Source organism: Apis mellifera, linkage group LG7, assembly GCF_003254395.2.
Source record: "Apis mellifera strain DH4 linkage group LG7, Amel_HAv3.1, whole genome shotgun sequence".
Taxonomy (NCBI): Eukaryota; Metazoa; Arthropoda; class Insecta; order Hymenoptera; family Apidae; genus Apis; species Apis mellifera.
In genome coordinates, this window is record NC_037644.1 from 13805096 (window position 1) to 13822983 (window position 17888).

General features: G+C 35.1%; 3 protein-coding genes across 6 annotated transcripts in view; 1 reads left to right on the plus strand and 2 right to left on the minus strand.

Annotated features, from left to right (window-relative positions):
- Nucleotides 1–1934: 1934 nt before the first annotated feature.
- LOC408900 (tyrosine-protein phosphatase non-receptor type 61F) lies at nt 1935–8537 on the minus strand. Its single transcript, XM_006569403.3, has 14 exons — nt 8438–8537; nt 8112–8334; nt 7610–7921; nt 7433–7540; nt 7144–7298; nt 6915–7025; nt 6174–6202; nt 4691–4854; nt 4358–4620; nt 4041–4266; nt 3820–3972; nt 3448–3613; nt 3148–3364; nt 1935–3061 (listed from the first exon to the last, which is right to left on the minus strand). Exons 1-14 carry the CDS (start codon nt 8455–8457, stop codon nt 2857–2859), a joined length of 2352 nt encoding a protein of 783 aa, XP_006569466.2. The 5' UTR covers nt 8458–8537; the 3' UTR covers nt 1935–2856.
- Nucleotides 8538–9361: 824 nt separating this feature from the next.
- LOC725408 (TSC22 domain family protein 1) overlaps nt 9362–17888 on the minus strand; it is a 76946-nt gene continuing 68419 nt past the window's right edge. For 2 of the 3 annotated variants that reach the window (XM_006569388.3, XM_016913041.2), the window contains exons 5-7: nt 16389–16547; nt 15576–15930; nt 9362–14318 (exon numbers count right to left, since the gene is read on the minus strand). In XM_006569388.3, the coding sequence (XP_006569451.2) occupies nt 13898–14318; nt 15576–15930; nt 16389–16547 (935 nt within the window). In that variant the 3' untranslated portion in view covers nt 9362–13897. The remainder of the gene's footprint in view (nt 14319–15575; nt 15931–16388; nt 16548–17888) is intronic. The other variant, XM_016913039.2, reaches the window with a different exon arrangement.
- LOC725482 (L-lactate dehydrogenase A-like 6A) overlaps nt 16528–17888 on the plus strand; it is a 119979-nt gene continuing 118618 nt past the window's right edge. For both annotated transcript variants that reach the window (XM_006569392.3, XM_001121325.5), the window contains exon 1: nt 16528–16685. The gene's annotated coding sequence lies outside the window, so the exon portion shown is untranslated. The remainder of the gene's footprint in view (nt 16686–17888) is intronic.

The window sequence follows — 17888 nt, forward strand, 5'->3', positions numbered from 1 at the left end:
CAGGGATCGTATTCCAAACATCTCTTACGGTTACCGACGTGCAATACAAAAGTACAAAATACGTTTGTTCACGCGTGCTTTCTTTCTTGGGAAAGAGGATGAATCGCGAGCAATCAATTTATACTCTTTGTCTCTTGTTTCACCTTCTTTCCCCTTTTTTTTTTTTTGTTTTTGTTTTGTTTTTTTTTTTTAAATCTCAGAACACGATCCTGTATAACTCTTCTGCGATTGAAGAACGATCGTGAAGAACCACTTATATAGAAGCTCAGTTTTAAGAGTACAGTTTTTTTTTTTTTTTTTTTCTAAACACGTTTCGTACTCATTTCTTCGTTTTCATTTCTTTTTTTTTTTTTTCATTTTTTTTTTTTTTAAAAACTTCCTCTCTCCACTTAGAAGCAATTAGACGTACTCAGTCTTTCCGCGACGCTCAATGCACTTTAAAAAGGTTGAATCATTGAGCAAATCAGTGTTAGAATTGAGTGTTTTAGAAAGATGCTGTTTCTTTTAACCCCCTGTTTCTTCTTTTTCTTCTTCTTTCTTTCTTTCTTTCTTTTTCAAGTAAAATCATCAAAGTTCGAATATTTTAAGATTCAAGTAGTACTCGATATGAATAAAATGCGAGAGAAACGTTTCAATAAGGGGTTAAAAGTGTATAAATAAAATTCACTAACGCAACCATGATACGGCTTCGTTATTTCGAAATATATTCCGATCGAATCAGTTTTTGATATTAGAGTTTCGATAATAAGAGAGTATCGATCTTTTTTTAATTTAAACCGATAGAATCGTTTACACTAATTTTTCTTTTCTTTTTTATTTCGAATTAATTTTTAAAATTAAATCAATCGGATATTATTTGGATAACTTATACACTGTTGCGTATATTAAGCGTATCGATATCGAAAACTGATTCGTATAAGAATATCGGATATTTCTATGTACAAAATTTTTTGTTGGCTTCTCATTATTTGGCACCCACTGTATAGTCGATAGTTTCATCACACGAAATGATAAACAGAAAAAAAAAATATTCGAAATACGTGAATAAGCACCGTAGCAAGTTTCGTTAGTCGAAGTATAATCTTACGTCGCTGCTAATTATTTCGGTATATCACACCGAAATTTATTAATTGTCGATTCTTCGTATACCAGACGTGTGTTTTTTATAGTAGAAAAAAAAGAAAAAAATTTCTTCGACTACCTCAAGTACAAAAAACGATCGATTCGTGTTACAAACGATTACGAACATTTTTTTTCATTCGACGAATTGCGAATGAATTATTTTTTTTTTTACCAAGATTTTACACGCAATAACTCGAAGGCACAATTTGCCGTGTTGAACGAAATACCTTCAATGATACGCGTTTCTTCAAGAAAAAGAGAAAGTCAAGAAAAGTTGATCTTTTTCTCTTTGCTTAATAATCCCAGGTAGATAATAATTTCGAAGAACGAAATCGACGACTCTAAGTAAACATTGAACTGACTGTGTAAGAATGGATCATGATATTTCACAGGTATCGTTTATGCTAATTTTTAACATGACTTCACTTTTTGTCATGAATATTTTTATAGATGAATGGACTTTACTTTAATGGGTAAATTATTCATAAAAAAAAAAAAAAGAAAAAAAAAAAAAAAAAAAAAACAATTTACATAATATATTATAATTGCAAAGTTCGTTAATATTTCTCTACGATTATTATGATATAATTAGAGTTTAGCAAGATGATCGGGTATTTATAAATTTTAAACGAATAATTTTGATACTCTGCGAATAAATTGCTATTAATGAGTCTAATTTATACAGAAGGTTAATAATTGAAAATTCGTTTCTTTAAACTCTAATCTGTTAAAATTGATCGTAATAAAATTAATTAAATTAAAGAAATCTAGATTTATTTAAAAATTGTAAGAAATAAAAAAGAGGAAATTAATACTTTTGATTGCCTCTATATATTAATTATTACTTTTAAAAAAAGTAAATAATCGATAATTTTTTTACTTATTGGAACATCATGCACCCATTTCTGTGTATAATCTATCTATTTTACGTGAATCTACAATTATTACAATATGCGAATAAGAATACATTTGCTTGTTTTAGATCTTTACACGTGTTTTTTTTTCTTCCTTCCTAATTCATAGGACATAGGACATAGCACATTTAATGATTAGAGTTATCAAACAATTAAAAAGATACTCTTTTTATTCCTATCTGAGGCAGAAAATAGTCACGAAGTAAAAATCTAACTCAACATATTTCTTATTCCATTTCTAATACCGGAAACACGAATACGGAAAGATCTATTAAGTGTGAAATGCAGCTTTCAAAACCTAACGAAATGATTTTTCAAAGAATGTATACCTTCTAGTATGTTATACATACTCATTGAGTGAATCACAATATAAAAATACAAATCGAAGGTTTTTTTTTTTCCCCTTTTCTTTCGTTTCCATTTATCGTTAACTTTCTGATCTTTTTTTTCTTCTTTCCTTTCACTTCTTTATCGTGCAACAATGTCTTTTATAAAATGCACTTCATTAGAATAAGTTACTTCTCTTTAACGTTTCTTTGATAACTGTGTATGTGTTTCTCATTTTGTTTGAATTAATTAATTGATAATTCCTTACTGATACAACGTCTCACAACGATTGCGTCTTTTCTTATTTCAAATTATATAACACTAAATGCTTCTCCCTGATTAATTAGTTTTTCAAAACGGCAATTAATGACATGTGCAATAGAGCTTTTAAATATTTCATGGTGAAAGTAACTATTCTTGAATGTGCGAATCACCTAATATCACTGACATCTCGATTGTCCATATACATGTGTGACAGAAAAACAATTGTATCCTAACCACGCATGTACAAATAGCCACATATTGCTATAATACCCCCACCAACAATTGCAGCGCCTATGCCTATTGTAAGAGGTTTAAATAATGACCTCTTGAGCTTCTGCCATTCTTCAGTCTCTTTTTGACGACGTTTCATCTCTCGTACTTGTGCTGCCAAGCGTTCTTTCTTCTCTTTATTACGATGACGTATTTCGTTTTTCCTATTTACATGAAATAAGATATTAAAAGATAAAAGAAAGATATTCAGAAATGAATAAATACATTCTTTTTTTCTCGAATAACTTACATATCTGGACTGGACGGAGGACTAATTGTTTGTATAGAATTTTCACCGTCACTGGTATTATCATTAGGCACTACGACACCGTCAGAATTTTGTTCATGTACATTGTTTGTGATTACTGTAGAGTTTACACCAGTTTGTAGATTGGATGTAATGGATGTCTCTGTTTGAATTGATGGTTCTCTAGGCAATGGTTTATCAGGTGGTCCAGTTAATTCATCTGATATCAAAAAAAAAAAAAAAAAAAAAAGAAAAATTACGTTTTGAAAATTACTTTAGTCATTCAATTCATCATTCACATACCATTTCTTGATATTGTGCTCGAAGTTAAATCTGCCATCATGCTACGTGTTAAGGATTCACCTCTTGGAGGTGGCAAAGGAGGTGGTTCATCTTCCTCTTCATTTGAAGAATTACTAATATTACTTACCACATCGTAATGATTTGACACTATTTCATTATTAATATTCTGTAAATATCACAGTAGTTAGTGACAGTTAGGAATTGCAATGCAACCACAGTAGCACAATATTATTAGAATTAATTTATATTATATATAGACAATTATGTGCTATACAAAGATAAAATATTTACATGGAACATACAACAAACAATAGGTTAATTCAGAAAGGAAAAACTAATAACATTGTACCACTGTGAATTGGTATTAGTTACCACGTTATTGGATGGCAATTGTTTTGCTCCTTCAATGATAGCAGCATATGAAAATCTCAATTGATCTGGTGTTTGAATTAAACCCATTCTAGATCTTCTCATTTCTATTAATATATCTCTAATATTCACTGAATTCAATCCATTTTCTTCAATCTATAATAAAAAAGCAATCTCTTCTCTGTAATTTTAAAATTTTTTTCTTTAATATAAATAATACTTACCAAAACAAGGCAGGTATCAACTAAACAAAATGTTCCTGATCTTCCAATTCCTGCGGAACAATGTACCACAGGAGGGCCAACATTTTGATCTAATGTTCCTGATTGCCTAACATCTGTTAAAAAATTTAAAAAAGCTGTAGGACTTTGTGGAACGCCAAAATCTGGCCAAGTGGTATAGTGAAAATGAAATATTTCTCTACTTTCTTTTGTTTCCAAATCGGTTAACCTGTAAAATAATGAATTATATATATTTTTTCAAATACATTGAATATATAAAAATATATTTATAATTTATAATTCTTAATTTATTTTCATACTTTAATATTCTAGTTGTATAATCCGATGATTCTGTTTTACTGATATATTTTATTTTCATACCAACATCCGGAAATATCATTGTATTAATCACGGATTCGCCAAGAGGCCAATACTGATAACACTTAACATGATTCTTTTCGATTATTTTATTTAACATTAACACAGCTTTAGAATTTTGCTCCCATATCATTAACCAGAAATGGCCAGCAGTATTTTCCAATGGTCCTTGTGTAAGAATATATTGTCTACGGGCATGATCTACCTGTAATAAAAATAATTTTATTATATCTTTTTTTTTTTATTAAAATTAAATATCTTGATACAATATCTACCTGTATGAGATTAGCATTGATATAATCACATGGGCCTTTTTTAAGAACAATTCTACTATGATCATATGGTAAAACATCTCTGTAACGATTCAAATTTTTGTTTTGTGGCTTCTTTGATTCATTACATGTGTATGTAAAATTGCTGCATTCATTACGTATATGCTGTAAAAGTAATATTCTCATTTATAATTATACGATATCTTATAAAAGGAAAAACATAAAATAATTTTCATTTGTCTAGGGGAAAAAATAATGTTTAATATTTCTAAAAAAAAAAATTTTATTTCATTTATATAAATCACAGTAGTATCAAATATATAGCATATATATTTTGAATCAAGATATTTGACCTTGATAATAAAATTGTGCACAATTCATGCAATATTTAATAATCTTTCTGTGAAAACTACTTTCCAAGAAAATAAACAGATAGGTCAGGGAATTGAGAACAATTCATGCATTGTAAATATCGGCAGAAAAACGAATGTTAGGGAGTATGCAATAAAGAATAAATTCCTGGATTTGTTATTGTATTGAATTATATCGATGTACGATAAATCTAATTTATTCGTAAAACTTAAATTAATCGAGCACATTTCCGGAATGACGAAAATCACGAAGGAAGTTGTATGCGATCAAGAATGGGTCCATAAGATAAATAAATCAAAACTTGATAACAGACATGTGATATATATAGTGCTACACAGGTTTCTCATTCACGAGCACGAAAGACCGTTAAAAATTCACAAGCGTACGGTGAGATTTCACTACAGATGATAACGTGTTGATACCTATATGATTTTCAATTGGCAAATAAACATCGTTAAACGAGATTGAACAAGATTTCATAACTTGTGCATCATCGGCAATTAATGGCCGTGTTAGCGGAAAACAATTTTACGATGCAGTTTAGATTACTGGCTATTAAAAAGATTGACATTCATGGATAGATTGGCGTTTCTCGCGGAAACCGGAAGAAAAGACGTAAAAACGGAAGAAGAAGGAGAGGAAGTGGCGATCTTTACCTGATAGAGAATTGCCCAGGCTCCTTTCGAATTGATCTCAAGATATTCAGTTTCTACATTACTAATCCCTTGCTCGCACGTCTCTTGGCTGGTCATTCTGTCGGCTCGTTCGCGACTCGGTCTCTCCGGCGCTCGAAAACGGCAAAACGAGACGAAGCACGCGAAGAGGCTGGGCCCCGGCCGCGCACGATCTTGCTCTCTCTGTCTCCGAGAAAAAGGCGTCTCAGGCACGGAGCGGTGCCATGCGTGACGCGGATTCTTGCGAAGGGCAGCCCCCGCCGCACGGGAGACGAAAACGTGTCAGCACAACTCTTCAGACGTAGGTACACCTTCGCTCTCTATCGTACACACTGCACCACTCGCGAACTCAACCACCACCGATCGCCTTCACCTCCACTGCTACCAGCGCGAAATAAGAGCTATCGTGCTGACATCTTTAGAAAATTGGATTTTCTATCTCTCTCTTTTTCTCTCTTTTTCTTTGTTACTACTACTAAATGAAATCGGGGCAATGATCGTCGCCATATTGTAGTAATCTACGCATGCGTTTTAATGAGCGCCAAATAGAATTTCGTTTTCTGAAATAAATTTTTAAAAAATATTTTCGAAAATATCTTATGAAAATATTTATGTACGAAATAGATTTAATTTATCACATAGTGAACTGTATACTTTTATAATACATTATTTTAAATAAATTATTACATTATTATAAACAAATTATGTTGTATTAAATTCAACAGATTAAGATTTAATAGATTGTATTAAATTCAATAGATCAAGATTAAATATTCTTGAAATTAATATTTCGCAAGCAAGCTTTATTTTTTTTATTAATGTTTGTGTTCAAAATATAAAAAAACAAAATGCTTGGTAGTGATGTTTACAAAATTGTGCTTTAATTTTATTAAATATTGATTATAAATAATTACACATTATATTTCACAATTATAAATTAAAAAGAGAAAATCTTATTTTATGATTTTTTTTTTCCTATTCAATGTATGAAAAAAAATATAAATATTATTACAAAGAAAAATGATTATTTTATAAAATATAAAAATAAAAAGAAAACATATAATTTAAATAAATATTCTAACACTGATATTTACAATTAAAAAAAAAGTAAAATTTATACTTTTGTAAGCGATCTTAATTGCAATTATGGATAAAATTACTTTTCCTTTGCAATTTTTGACATTACATTATCATTTTTTTCAGTTTCCGTACTTTTTCTCTTAGCTGACTCTGCAGACCCTTTCTTCAACCAAGAAGCCATAAAACTACTAGAGTTGCTTTTTTTCTCTTCACTGTACATAATAGAATTAGTAAATCAATAGTCTAGCATGTCACTTCACAGGATTAAAAGTTCATAATTCGAATAGAGAAAAGTTAATTGTACTGTTTTATATACATTTATATACATACATGGACTTTTTCTCTTTTCTGCAATCTTCATTTTTACATAATACATTGTTTACAAGAGTTGAGACCGTATGCCAATTTAAATCACCATCTGATAATGTTAATTTATTTAATTTGTCAACAACTTCATCTATTGTTAGTTTTTCATTCAACCAAATCTGTAACAAAAAAAAAAAATAAATAAATAAATCCATTGTAATATTAATTTATCTTGAAAAACATTGAAATATATAATATAAATAAAATAAAAGAAATTTTTTTCAATATGCATTCAACACCTTCATTTTCTTACCTGTGAATCTTGTTCTTTGTTTAAAAAAATGGGTACACGATTATGTAACCAAGACAGAATACTATTTGATTCAGTTGTAATTATTGTACAACTGTATATTATTTTCCCCTAAAATATAATTTATTTCTATAGTTGTACATTTATATTTTACGTATAAACCTAATACATTGAATTTACTTCTCCAGTTTTAAATATATTAAAAATTCCTGCCATCTTTAAAAGCTTAAATCCTTTCCAACCAGTTTCTTCAGACCATTCATCTTTCCATGTCGAAGAATCATCCGCTCTTACTCCTTTCTCTTGAGTAGCATAAATATAATATGGTTGTTTAGATTCTTTTTTGGTTTTTCCAGCTTTCCATTCGTAATAACCTTCACAAAGCACAATGCATCTTTGTCCTTTACGAAGTGGTGTTCCATATAATTTGGAATTTTTAATATTTTCTAGACGTGCGTTATGCGTTGATAAATTATGTTTTCTGTAATCTCCCTAAAAATTAAAAAAAATTTTTTTTTTTAAATTATCAATTATTATCATATTATACTGTAAAAAAAACATAATAAATACGTTGACATTTGAATAAATATTCTTTGTATTAACTTGTCGAAATTAAACTGATAACCACGTGAGCGTATCTCTATTCATGAAATGTCATTTAATCTTGTTTGTAAATACTGACCTCGTGCCAAGGGGGAATCATACTCCACATCATAGCACAAAGAACTTGTTCGTCCTCTTTGCCAAAGTGTAAGCCGGAAATAATGCAAGGAAGAGCATCTTTAGGTCCGATATTAGTAGATGGAACATATTCGATGTCAGTTTTGGTCCATGATGTTGTGCGTCGTTTGCCAGTTGCATCCTTGTAATCACAAGCGCGACATAAACTATCTGGATTTAAAGAACTGTAAAATTATTGGTAAATTTTCTACATTATTAGAAGATCGTGATATTTTTGTGTTATTTGATATGAATTAATTATTGAAATTATACGATAAAATTACTTACCAAGCTGCTCGACCACACATGTTTCTCGCGCCACTCTATCTATTTGAATGTACTAATGCCACCTACGCTGGATTATCCGGCGGGAATTTGTAAATATTTAAAAATATTTATATAATTACAAAAAAAAAGTATATATATAAAATTTTATTTTATTTATAGAAAAATATATAAAATTCTTCAATAGAGAAAAATATTTTTGAAAGATAAAAATTTTACAAAGGATATATAAATAAGAAAAACATTATAGAACAAAGAAAGGTAAGATTATAGAACAAAGAAAAATTGTGAAATTAGCGTCATCTCTATAGTGTCACAAATGAAACTCAACATAGACAAAAAAAGCAAATAAAAAAAAATATAAAAATAGTATAGATTAAGAACTAATGTCATCTCTTTAAAATAAAAAAAGATATTTTTTTAAAATAAGATAAAAACAAAATAAGATAAGAACTGTTAGCGCCATCTCTTGAAGACCAAAGACATTTCTTTAAAAATAGAATAAAATGAAATAAGAATTGAAAACTCGTGCCATCTCTTAACTGCTTTTAAAAAGATTTTTTGGATATTTTGGACAAGAGATGGCGCAGTATAATCAATTCTTATTCTATTTCTTGTTATTTTTTTCATTTGCGGCACTCTGAAGATGGCGTTAATTTCAATATTTTTATTCTATTTCTTCATCTATTATTTTTATTACAATATTATGGTCTTGAATATTATCTCTTGTTCATTTTATATATAATATATTCATAAGGAGATTCTAAAGAAAGAAAAAGGAGGATAATTTCTTATAATCATTCCACAAAAATAATATATATTTTATTTAGTATTATTTTTAAAAATTCTAAAATTCATAATTTTTATTTACAATTGATTCGATTGACATAATAAAATAGAAAATAACGTATTAATCGATAAGGCTCATAGATATGAAATTTGTCTTTATTCACTGTACATTTTCTTACATACAAAAAGTGCAATGCCTTTAAAAATTGGTCACAATAATTGACTTAATTGCGCACAGAATATCCATTCGTGTACACAAGCGTTTCACGATTATATATATATGAAAATAAAATAATTTCTTTACAATTTACAATGTTATATACAATTTGTGTTCATAGTTGTTCTAAATTTAATACTTTGTTGCACTGTAGAATTGTCAAAAAATAGAGGAAATCTTTTTTTATTTGCGTTCACTCGCTCAATATTTTTGCACGTGTGAATAACAACGAACGTCGATTTCAACGTCATTTCTAATCTCGTCAAAGAACAACAATGTATAAATTACAAAATATCCAATTACAAATACGACAATTCATTCTTAGCACCGTTTCATGTCTATAATTAACATTAATTACACAATATATAAGCAAACTTTCTTCTCTCTTTACAATTTCACGCATTAAAAGTGAGTTTTTATACATTATTATCTTTAAAATCGGCTAGATTTATATTACATTAGTGGCAAGAAACATCACATCACAAAAATAGAAATCGTGCGTTTCTGTCAGGAACGTTGTCGTTGATGTAACAAAATCTTAATATATCATTGATGTGATCACGCTCTCTCCATTCTCTCAACATTTTCACGTTAAATTATCTCACGTGTATTTCCGTTGTATTTCCTGTCGTTTCGTAACGATACATTTGACTTTAATCGATCGGTAAGAAATCTTTACGAGTTTAATCACAATTTTTTCTCTTCTTCATAGAACACTGCATAAATTGTATAACTTCCACGTTTGTGAATGAGAGGCTCGATAGAAAGACACGAGATTCTTTTCCAAGACAAGGAAACACGATAAACAATTTACATATCATTCATAAATAAGAATTTATACAGAAAATATTCTAATTTTAATATCTCTTTTCAATCGATCCTTTTCAAAACGATTCCTTTAGACTTGTCTTACAACTTTCTTCTCGAGTCTCTCAAAAACATGTACAAAGTGTCAAAAATAAATTTTATAGGAATCTATTCGTACAAATTCTTGCCTACAGCTCGCGTTAATCTCTCTCTCGAAATCCATCGATCGAAATTCCTCGCGGTCCGTCCACGTCGGATAAATTTTCAAACGAAACGACACGCGATACTTTGAAACCAGTCGATGAACAATTTAACCGGGCGGAAGGGTTTCATTCCACTTAACATTTTTCCATTGTGGGAACTGTTCCTCGGGCGCTGGAGGAACGCTGCCGCGATTTCACCGGTAATGCGAAAAATGCATAGGAATTAGCGGGTTGGCGGTGTGCGCGGGGATAAGGACATTTTTCGGTGGCGGAGCGACGACAAAGGTATTTCGTAGACACTCCCGTCCATAAGTCACCGGACGCTTACACGAACGAACCTAAGGATTGCAACGTGACACGCTGACGCTTATTTTGCAAACGAACCTTATATTTTAACGATACCAATATATACGAAAATACGTAATTACATACGATTTACAATTAAGATAGAAAGGAACAAATTTACAAATTTGAATTACTAATCTGTTAGCTGTGTTTTAAAAATTGTTACAAACTGTGCGGGGGAAAATGAAAGGAGTTACACGGTTAACAGATTAATACATGGATAAATTTACGCGTTTAAATAGTGAAGAGATATCCGACTGACTTTTAACCAGGAGCGTTCGATCGCATAAAATCGACGAAAGGAAGAGGCGAAAGTGTGCGGATCGCCAACACGTATCTCAATATCTCGCCGTTCGATCTTTCTGGCCTCGGTTGCCTCGCTATATTTACATGTATAATTTACATATCCCGTGTAGCAGGGGCGAAGATGGTGCGCGCTCCACCTTCTCCTCTTCGACCGGGTTCCACGTCGATCCAGAAATTTCGCCAACAAGCCGAATTCTTTCTTTTTTACTACGAAATGACGCTTCTTCGAAGAATTTCGAGACTCTCCTCGCCGAGAGATGGTGGAAACTTTGCATTTTGGACGGAGATTTCTTTTTACTCGTTCTTTTTTTTCTCTCGCATTGGAGTTTACTATTTTGAAAAATACTTTAAACGCTTTAAACTGAAAAAAGAAAATTGATTCACGCAATTAACGAGAATATAAATTTCTTCTGGAAACGCGAAATGCGGAAGAAGATCCCCTTTTGTCGGGGAAGAAAGCGAAACTTTAATTAAGCGTGGCCACCGAAACGAATTCCATAATATCCGTTTTCGTTCGCGTAACACACGGCCGAACGATAAGAAACCAGCGATCGGACAGCGCGCCTCGTTCGTGGGATTTTTTTCCGTGGCGGAATAATGCGCCACCCCACCGCCTCTCTCTCTCTCTCTCTCCCCCCCTATCGCCATTGTGACCGCGGGGGCGCAATTAATTATTGCAAGTTGCATCGTTGCATCTGTTGTTGCGCGGATCCGCGTTCCCCCTCCTGTGTGTGCGTTAAAGAGGAGAGCCGCCAACGATTTTTCGACCGTTCGACGAAGCGTTTTGCCCATTCTTTGTCGCGCCGAACTGGTAATTTACGGCCACGCGCGTAATTTACGTCGATTTATTCGGGATTAAACCAAAGTGGCCGAAAAATTTCATTCCCTTTCAAATTTATTCCTCCACGATCCGTGTTTTAAATAAGGAGTAAGTTGGGAGTAATGTTTGAAAATTTAGTGATAATGGTTGCGACGGATCTTTTTCTAGAATTCTTTCCAATTTTTTTGAGAGTCCATAGAGGATCCAAGGAGAGTTGGAAAATTTGTAAGAATTTTTTGAGAGTCCACTCTTTGATTAAAATTATCCAAGGAGAGTTGGAAAATTTGTAATAACAGTTATACAATGGATTAGAATTTTTGGAGAGTCATAATGGATCAAAATTATCCAAAAAGAATTGGAAAATTTATGAGAATTTTTTGAGAGTCCACAGTGGATTAGAGTTATTCAAGAAGAATTGGAAAATTTGTAGGAATTTTTTGAGAGTCTACAGTGGATCAGAGTTATCTAAGGAGAGTTGGAAAATTTGTGAGAATTTTTGGAGAGTCCACAGTGGATCAGAGTTATCCCAAGGAGAGTTCGAAAATTTATAGTAAGATTTATATTACAATGGATTAGAATTTTTGGAGAGTCCATAGAGGATCAAAGTAATCCAAGAAGAGTTTGGAAATTTGTAAGAATTTTTTGAGAATCCACAGTGGATCAGAGTAATCCAAGGAAAGTTTGAAAATTTGTGAGAATTTTTTGAGAATCCACAGTAGATCAGAGTTATTCAAAAAGAATTGGAAAATTTGTGAGAATTTTTTGAGAGTTCATAGTGGATCAGAGTTATTCCAAGGAGAGTTTGAAAATTTATAGTGAGAGTTATACAATGGATTAGAATTTTTGGAGAGTCCACAGTGGATTAAAATTATCCAAGGAGAGTTGGAAAATTTGTAAGAATTTTTTGAGAGTCCACAGTGGATCAGAGTTAATTAAGGAGAGTTCGAAATTTTATAGTAAGAGTTATATAATGGATTAGAATTTTTGGAGAGTCCATAATGAATCAAAATTTTTCTCCTCTTTTTTATACCTTATTTACAACGAATGGACAAATTATTTAAACTTCGTGGTCCACAGTTGATCAGAATTAACCAAGGAAAGTTCGAAAATTTCTAATAACAGTTATACAATAAATTAGAATTTTTGGAGAATCCATAATTTTCCTCCTCTTCTTTATGCCTTATTTACGACGAATGGACGAATTGTTTAAACTTCGTTGCGGTGGAACTGAAATCGGAGAGATTCACGTGGGATTTAAAGTAGGGGATTGTTGGAAGGTGTGCGCGGCGATTGCGACAAGGTGGGTGCGCGGGTGAGAGATACAAACGAAAGACGTGAAACGCGGGGAGAATCCGTTGGGCGGGGAACGTCTCCGCCGGTTCGTGTTCTGTCGAAGGAACAATCGAGGCTGTCCGAGGGGAAGGTAATTAAGAGGACACGAGGACGGCGTCGATTAAACGAGTCCTGCCGAATCGGGTGAAACGAATTAATTCCACCGTCGCACGAGGATCGAAGATAAACGAGGATCGAACCTGACGGAGGATATCCTTGTATTCAACGATTCAGCACCGATTTATCTCGTTCAATATTCACGCCTATATTCGCACCCTGTGTGCCCGTACATTTTCAAACATCCCCAACTTTATTATAAAATTCCCCTTCCCTCCTTTTTTTATCAACAGAATTTTCCAATTCTCGCTTTCCATCAACCAATCTCAAAGATATTTATTATGGCACTACCGTTTCGAGTGAATTCCCTTTCCCCCCGGCAAATCTAACCTCGCAATCTAATCTCTAATGCTCGATATCTGCTTCTTAACGCGTGCAATGTCCTGAGTCGTTGGGATTGTCATCATAGCGCGTTCAGTCTTCTTCTTCTTCTTCTTCTTCTCGATCGCTCGAGCTCGAGAAGGATAGAGAGATAAATACGAGGAAAACTCGTTGGCTCGCTCCAATTGTTTCGAAGAAATTTGGCTCTAAATATAGTCGGAGGGTACCGAGGTCTCGTTTATCGCCGCCAATCGATACTGAGGCGTTTCCAGGCCCCCACCACCCCCCTGCTGGTTCAGATTGTGGAGATTCGTGTTCGCTGCCGAGGCTGGCGCGGCCGCCGGTGGCATCTGTTGATTCGCCGAATTCGAGCTCAGGTCGCTGTAATAGGCGCTGCTCGGCGCGCTGCTCAACGTCGGCCCGTCCGGTTCCGCGTCGCTTCCTGTGTACGCGGTGTTCTGGTACGAGGGGTGGTCCCCGTTCCTGCTGCCCACGCGTAGATCCTGAGGATGGTGATGGTGGTGATTGTGATGATGGTGGTGGTGGTGGTGGTGGTGCTGCATCTGGCCGGGCGGCACCGGCGTCGACGGCCCGTTCTCGTACATCTCGTAATCCGGTTCTTGTAACCTTTGATGTGAAAAGGAAAAAAAAGATCGCGTTACTACTCGATTTCCAGAAACTCGATCGATCACACCTAGTTTCCAATCTAGCTAAGGTTGGTATCCATGCATTGGGATAACGAGTGGTAATTTTCAAACGTAGCGTTTCAAGGAACTATGGAAGGGAAGGTAATTAACTTGAATTTATAACGCTTCACCTTTTAAACATATTGGGTTGGCAAGTAAGTAATTGCGGATTTTTTTTAGAAAAAGACAATTTTTTCATGGAACTAAATAATTTTATGTGTAATGTGTTGCCCATTTTGATCAATGACTTTTTCCCATCTTTCAGGCAGCATCGTAATCCCACGTTCATAAAACTTGTGGTTTTTATTAGCGAAAAACTGAATCAGGTACGATTTGATATCATCATTATTGAAATTTTTACCATTCAAGGAGTTTTGTGAAGATCGGAACAAAAAGTAATTGGATGGTGAAAGGTCAGGACTATATGGTGGATGTGGCAAAACATCCCAACCAAGCTCCAATAATTTTTGCCGAGTGACCAAAGATGCGTGTGGCCTTGCATCGTCATGATGGAATACAACACCTTTTCGATTTGTCAATTCGGACCGCTTTTCTTCAACTGCATTGTTTAATTTCGTTAGTCGTTCAATGTAGACAACAGAATTGATCGTTCGGTTGGGTGGTAAGAGTTCAAAATAGACAATTCCTTTGTAATCCCATCAAACTGATAACAAAACCTTCTTTCGACGAATACCAGCTTTTGATGTTGTTCGAGCTGGTTCACGTGGCCTGCTCCATCATCTTTTCCGCTTGATATTGTTGTAAACAACCCATTTTTCATCGCCAGTTATCGTTTTAAAAATGGATCATTTTCATTTCGTTTCTTTAGCAAATCGCAGCTGTTAACGCATTGCGTTAAATGCTTTTCTTTCAGTTCGCGAGGAACCCATGTATCGAGTTTTTGAACATAGCCAAGTTGTTTTAAGCGGTTTTCAATGCATGTATGCGATACATGAAGCTTCTCTGCAATCTCACGAGTTGTACTGATCCGAATCGATTATTGCTTTGATTAGGTCGTCATCAACTTCAACTGAAATCCGCAATTACTTAGTTGCCAACCCAATAGGATAATTAAATTCTAAAAATTTCCACGATCGATGGACGCTTGTTCTTTGAAATTGAGAAGATTGTGGAGAGGGAAAAATTTAATTTGATATTTAATAATTTGAAAGAATCGAGGATGGATAAATTAATTTACCTTTTGCTGTGGCGCGTACGAAGCGTGTCCCTCTGCAGAGATCCGTCCCCGTTGCTACCGCCGTAATGACGATGTAACCTAGCGGCGTCGAGCTCGTGGTACTCGTCGTCCTGGCCGCCGGAAGTCGTCCCGTACGTCGAGCTTTCTCTCATTTGTAGCTGGAGATCGCTCGCGTAGCTCGCGGCCTGAGAGTCCAGTTCTGCGTACAAAGCCTCGTCCGTTTGCATGTGGGTGTAGTGGTTCTCCACGGGGAGATTCATCGCTCGTCTGTGTTGCGGAAGCGACAGAGGCGTCGTCACGACTCCCGGTGCACCGCCGCCGCGTCGCGAGCCTAACCACGACCACACATTGTGCCCTTGAATCACATCACACCACATTCCATAAAAGTCGCGCAACTCTCATTTCCTTCGTGCCAATTATCCACCTATCGCGTAGTTTAAAACTTTAAACCGAATTCCAAAGGATAGGTTAAGCGTACCGTTCGTCGGTGAGAAAGAAGATCTCGCTCGTTTTCGCGCGTCTCTGTCGTCGTGTACTAATCCAAAATGGACGAATTCGTGCGTTAACCTCGATGCATTAAACATAGAATATTCTAAGTATCGATAGTTGTAGATTTGTAACGATAATTTTTCCACTCTTGAACGATTATATTCAAATTGTAGCTCTTCTATTACTATGCGTGGTGTTGGAATTGTTAACAAAGCGTAGAATGAAGATAGGTGGTCCTAGCGAAGACTTCTCAATAGCGAATCCAGTCGATAACTATCGATCTCTATTTTACCTTGTAACGGATGTATTTAAGGGGATACGTACCAGGACTAGGAGCGACATCGTGATAAGGTGGCAGTTTGTCGAGTTCGAGAGGCGGCCGATCTGGTATAACCGCCACTCCACCTCCTGCTCCTCCCCCGCTACCCGGGCCACTGGCTTCCTGAGCGTTCGTATCGTCCACGGCGACGTTGCAACAATTCGCTGCAAACAACGAAATAATATATATATATATATTATCCCACGCGAGGCTTGGAAAATCCGTTGAACGAGAGAATACGTTGTGCTCGAGTTTCATCGTGGAGTGGGGTCGAATCGAAAACGAAGCTCGTCAAGTGCCAGGTGAGGTTGGACAGAATCCTGTTACGTTATATACGCTCACGTGCATAGATATATATTACCTCCTGTATATACAAGGACCCGAATCACCGCATTATGACACGAGATTTAGAGAAAGAGGGAGAAAGAGAGAAGGGGGGAGGGAAAAAAGCGGCTGTTTTCTGTATGGCCTCATTGTGCGCCCGTCATCGTGCTGTCATGGCGCTTATAGAAGCGAGGTTTGGGATGGATTGAGAAGCACGGTGGGAGAAAGAGAAACGGGTGGGAAGAGGAGGGAAATAGAAAGAAAGGAATTCGGAATTGATAGATCAGAGGTACCGGCTCACGCTCGTGTGTAAACGGACATGGGAGAAAAACGAGATTATGGGAAATATCCTGTCCTGTTGGCTCGCGATGGATCGTTGTCCGGGAGTTTTCGTCGTCTCGAACAGAGCGTCGTGTGGAACGTCCTGTCACTCGAAGCCAGAGGAGATAGAGAAGACTGGTTCTCGTTTATCGCCGTGCTCTTACACCAACGGCGTGCACGCGTGTAACGAGTATAATCTCTTCTCTCGTGCCTCGTCTAGACGCTATTTTCTTCCGAGAAGGTATAGGTATACGGCGAGGATAATTGCTCACGGAATGAAGAGCAGAGTGACGTGCAGAGCCGCGTACGGACGAAACTTTAACTTTTCCCTTTTTTTTCTCAACTTACCATCCGTGGATATTTATAACGAGCCGTTACACCGTAATTTACATAATTAGCATCTGAGCACGAGATTACCCGGTAATGGGAGACGCGAATTTTCTCGCGTATTTTCCGTTCAATCGAGAATTATAACGTTTTCATCGATCGAAAAAGGAACGAGAGAAGAATAAAAAGAAGAAGAAGAAGAAAGATTTGTCTCGGATCAAAAATTATTCGTTTACAAACGGGAGAGAAGGATTTCAATTGCTGATCACCCTTCTCCCTAATCAACCTTCCATTCATTACGAGCTATTCTTACGAGATACTTCATCATGCGAAAAAGGAGGATAAACGCGACTTCATTTGCGCCCGAGTGAAGCTAGAATGGAATTCCGAACGCAATCGATTACGGGACGAGTCGTCGGTTGGTAATCGCGTTATTTATCGTGGAACACGACTCCGTTCGCCTGCAATTTAACATTGAGCGGTAAGCGTTAAGCCGTTTATATCGATATATCGTAAATAAGACGGTGTCGATT

Coding starts and splice junctions, on each gene's coding strand:
- LOC408900 (XM_006569403.3), bottom strand. CDS start 8,457: ATGTGTGGTCGAGCAGCTTG. Junction 4,621..4,690: donor TCAATGCTAATCTCATACAG/GTAGATATTGTA, acceptor TTTTTATTACAG/GTAGATCATGCCCGTAGACA. Junction 3,973..4,040: donor TTGATACCTGCCTTGTTTTG/GTAAGTATTATT, acceptor TTTTTATTATAG/ATTGAAGAAAATGGATTGAA.